Below are 3,778 nucleotides of genomic sequence, written 5' to 3' on the forward strand. Positions count from 1 at the left end.
TATAACAGATTAAATATTGATCTAATTATAAGCTTGGGTATAATATTATTTTTATATTTAATTCAGTAATTCATGCCATTCCTAATTACTTCTTTATATGTATCCACTACACTACAGAGTTGTGAACACCTGGTCTCCACTGTCTGCTGCTAATCACTTATTTATAATTACATAACTATTTCATATTGTTACCTATATCCTGCATCTGAATCCTGTACATCATTGAACTTCCTCTTTACCGTTCTCCGTCCCATCTTCACAGGTGTGTCATAACCTGTGTAAATGAAAAATATTCATAATGATATCACATATTTCACTGTATACATTAGATTTGGAACATCTTCTGACTTCAGACAGGATGAACTTGAGTACAGTTTGGCATAGTATATACATAACTACACAATGTAATCAAAATAACTGTATGCCTGTGTGTATGGACTTATCAGTAGGCACAGGTGAGTGATCATGACAGCACCTGTATTTTTATGAGAGTACAAATACAAATGTTGATTGTAACATTACATTACCAGAAATTAAAGTTGGTAACTTTATAGCTTAGCTTATTTTATTTGAAGATGCTCATTCAGTTTTAAAGACAGGTACATATTTTACAATCTAATAACATGTCAATTATTTTTTTAAGACAATAAAAATACTATTAGATTGTTTTTACTATCAAGAAATCCAAAAGAAAATTTTCATTTTAGAACTAGATATCCTGGTGTAGGTAGCTATACATTGTAGGAACATCAAACACACTTATTTATTTTCACTTTATTCTATAGCTAGAAAACAGGGTTTGTTACAAATGTCTAATACCATACGTTGTACTGATATATGGGCAGGGTGTACTGTGAACCATATCAGTATAGCTATAAGCATGTGTATTAGTGTGTAGACATATTTAACAACAACACAGGAGTTTGGCGTTCTGTCATGTAATTATAGTGTACATGCAAAGAAATAATACCCAATATACTATAATTTCTAGCATACATGTATATGCATCATCATCATCATCAAACTTTATTTCCTCCAAAAAGGAGATATTTGTGTACAAGAAAAAAAGCAAAAATTAAAAAAAGGAAAGAAAATGCCGCGGTAGGGCTCAGCTAAAGAACTGTGTCCTCACGAACGCGAGTAAAAGTCTTAGTCATGGTTTCTTAAATCATTCCATTCACTTCGAGTTTGCGAAGCGCGCACGACAAAGTATGCTGCATGCATCAGAAACAGTTTTTGAGTTGTATCATCCTGAAATTGGGGACCTGTTTTTGCACCTAATAAATTGTGAACAAAGGTAGCAGTGTCATGTTGATCAATGTAATTGAACACATTCGATCCAAACGTATAAAGGGTCATCTGAAGAAAATGAGCCCCGAGTTCGCTGGTGTACTCGCAGGTACAGCAATAGTGAGATATGACGTCATAGAAACGTTGAGAACACTTGGAGCAAACGTTCTGGTCAGGTGGCGAAGGCTTTGCCAATAATCTGCACAATGAGTAAATTTCTTCTATGTCTCTGTTAGATTTTGCCGCGCGCAACATAATGTACGGGTTGTAGGAGGAGTGACAGTTCCTAAATATATCAAAATCACGGTTGTTTCTTAGTCGATCTTTTAGGGTCAGGTTTTCTGTAGCCATTATGGAATTTCTCGCTACTCCCTTCCACTGAAGCTTAGAGGGGAACGTGTAGTTACGAAGGTGTGCAACCAAGTAAGACGACAGGTTATATTTGTAGATTATCTGCACAATATCCCGAACAAACCCTCTTTCACGAACACTTCCAACATTTTCCGTTTGCAAATGAAGGAATGAATATAGTCTTCTTGTGAAGATCTGCTTAGTTAAGAGAGACTGCTCCATCAGAACAAGCTTTCCGAGAAATATTAGCTTCCTCTTATCAATAGCTGCAGAAATTCTAATCAAACCAAGTATAGGCTCAACAATATTGACCTGGCACGACGATCAGCTCCAAGAATGACCTTAGCAGCGTAATGTTGAAAGCGACTAAGTTTCGCGAGGTCGGTATTACCGAGTTGAACCCAGTGCTCACATCCATATAGAATTGAAGGTAGTATCACTTTCTTATAAAGACTGATTTTTACTAAAGGATTGATATCACATGCTGAGGGACAAAGCCCTATGATAGAATGTAGCGCCTTTCTCCCTTTGTCACACGCAGCCTATATGATATAACCTTACTGAATCACATTATTGTAGGCATATCAGCTGTCGCTAGATGGCGTAGCAAGGGATTAATTTAATGTGTATTATTTTGTAACAAACCCCTGTGGTTTACGGTCGCTGGAAATAACCGTTCTATTTTTAGAATAAATCACAAGTATGAACTTAAATTTGAAACACGGCTAGGGGTACAGTCGTTTCGGTACCCGGTAGTTTCGGTACTTCAAAAAGAAGATGTTTCGGTACTTTTTGTAAGTCGTTTCTATACGTTTCGGTACCTGTATTTAAGTTGTTTCGGTACATCCTTTATTAGTTAATAAATATTTCTCATTTGTTATTTATAGTGGGTTGTTTATATAACGTTTGCTTTCGTAGTTTAACTGAGCAGCTGAGTAGATCGGAGTAGCTCTTTAGGAGAAACTCAACATTGAGGGAATTCACCAACTTGTCATAAAAATGAGGGTTCCACTATCAAATTTATCAAAAAATTCCTCATGTCTTCGGCTGGTACGCGTATTCAGTGTGACAGCGTTCCATTTTGGATGGAAATACCTATTGTTATTGTTATGTGTTTTCTTCTTATTATTATTATTCTTAATTAATAATGGTGACGTTGACTATAACTTGGTACCAAAATGTGTTTTCCATAAGTACCGAAACGACTTTCAGAAGTACCGAAACGACCTTCAGAAGTACCGAAACGACCGGGTACCTAAACGACCTGAATTCCATGGCTAGGCCTACTTGGACCATTACAGTTAACCCTGAATCAAAGAGTAAGACGACATACCAAGGTTAATCTTTGGAGCTGGGTTTTGCTCTGTCGGGCGGCCATCGATGAAATGTTGAGAGCACACACACACATTCTTTGGAAGATCTTTCCGATGTAGGGCCGCCACCCATTCCCGCTTCACTTCCTCGTCCGAGGGTAATTTGTGTAGGCTATATGGAACACAACACGGACAGTCTTCGTGAATAATTCCGACCCTCGCACATCGCCTTTTTCCAAACATGTATTTTTTACGGTTGTGGGAGCACCCAACAACAGCGCACGCTTCGCCGCCTCCTCGCTTGTACATCTTTGTCACGTTTGATCGGTGTGTCATGTTTAGGTGTTTCACCACTTCACCATTTTTAAAGGTCGACAAACGTTTCAAAAAGGTTTCACTGGGATGAACCAGGGGCGCATACATTCGGCGCATGTAACATTTTTTGGAATAACACCCTGGCACTAGGACGAACCGTGCACGCATACGTTTGGCGCATGTGATATTTTTTGGAATAACACCCTGGCACTGGGACGAACTGTGCACGCATACGTTTGGCGCATGTGATATTTTTTGGAATAACACCCTGTCTTGTTTATCTTTGTAAAACGAGCAAGTAACATTGAAAATGTTCACATCTTTCTCAACCAATCAGATTACGAGATTTTAACAGAAGGTATAATAATACCCAATACCACCCAATACTACCCAATACTGCCCCATACGACCCAGTTATGAACCAAATACTTCTTAATTACTGTGAAACATCACACTTCTTGAAGTTATTTACTTCTATACGTCACATCCTATCTGGAAATATGCGATTT

The 3,778-nt window shown here is 37.9% G+C and overlaps 1 protein-coding gene across 1 annotated transcript; it reads right to left on the reverse strand.

Moving 5' to 3' along the window:
• Window positions 1-188: 188 nt before the first annotated feature.
• On the reverse strand, window positions 189-3,424 carry LOC110465879. Its single transcript, XM_021522008.1, has 2 exons — window positions 2,975-3,424; window positions 189-274 (listed from the first exon to the last, which is right to left on the reverse strand). Exons 1-2 carry the CDS (start codon window positions 3,384-3,386, stop codon window positions 189-191), a joined length of 498 nt encoding a protein of 165 aa, XP_021377683.1. The 5' UTR covers window positions 3,387-3,424.
• Between the last annotated feature and the right edge of the window lie 354 nt (window positions 3,425-3,778).

Source organism: Mizuhopecten yessoensis, unplaced genomic scaffold (genome assembly GCF_002113885.1).
Source record: "Mizuhopecten yessoensis strain PY_sf001 unplaced genomic scaffold, ASM211388v2 scaffold11103, whole genome shotgun sequence".
Classification (NCBI taxonomy): Eukaryota; Metazoa; Mollusca; class Bivalvia; order Pectinida; family Pectinidae; genus Mizuhopecten; species Mizuhopecten yessoensis.

Excerpts from the sequence above, each read along its gene's own strand:
- LOC110465879 (XM_021522008.1), bottom strand. The coding sequence starts at position 3,386 with ATGCGCCGAATGTATGCGCCCCTGGTTCATCCCAGTGAAACCTTTTTG. Across the intron at positions 275-2,974 it reads AGCTCCAAAGATTAACCTTG|GTTATGACACACCTGTGAAG; the intron begins GTATGTCGTCTT and ends TCATTTACACAG.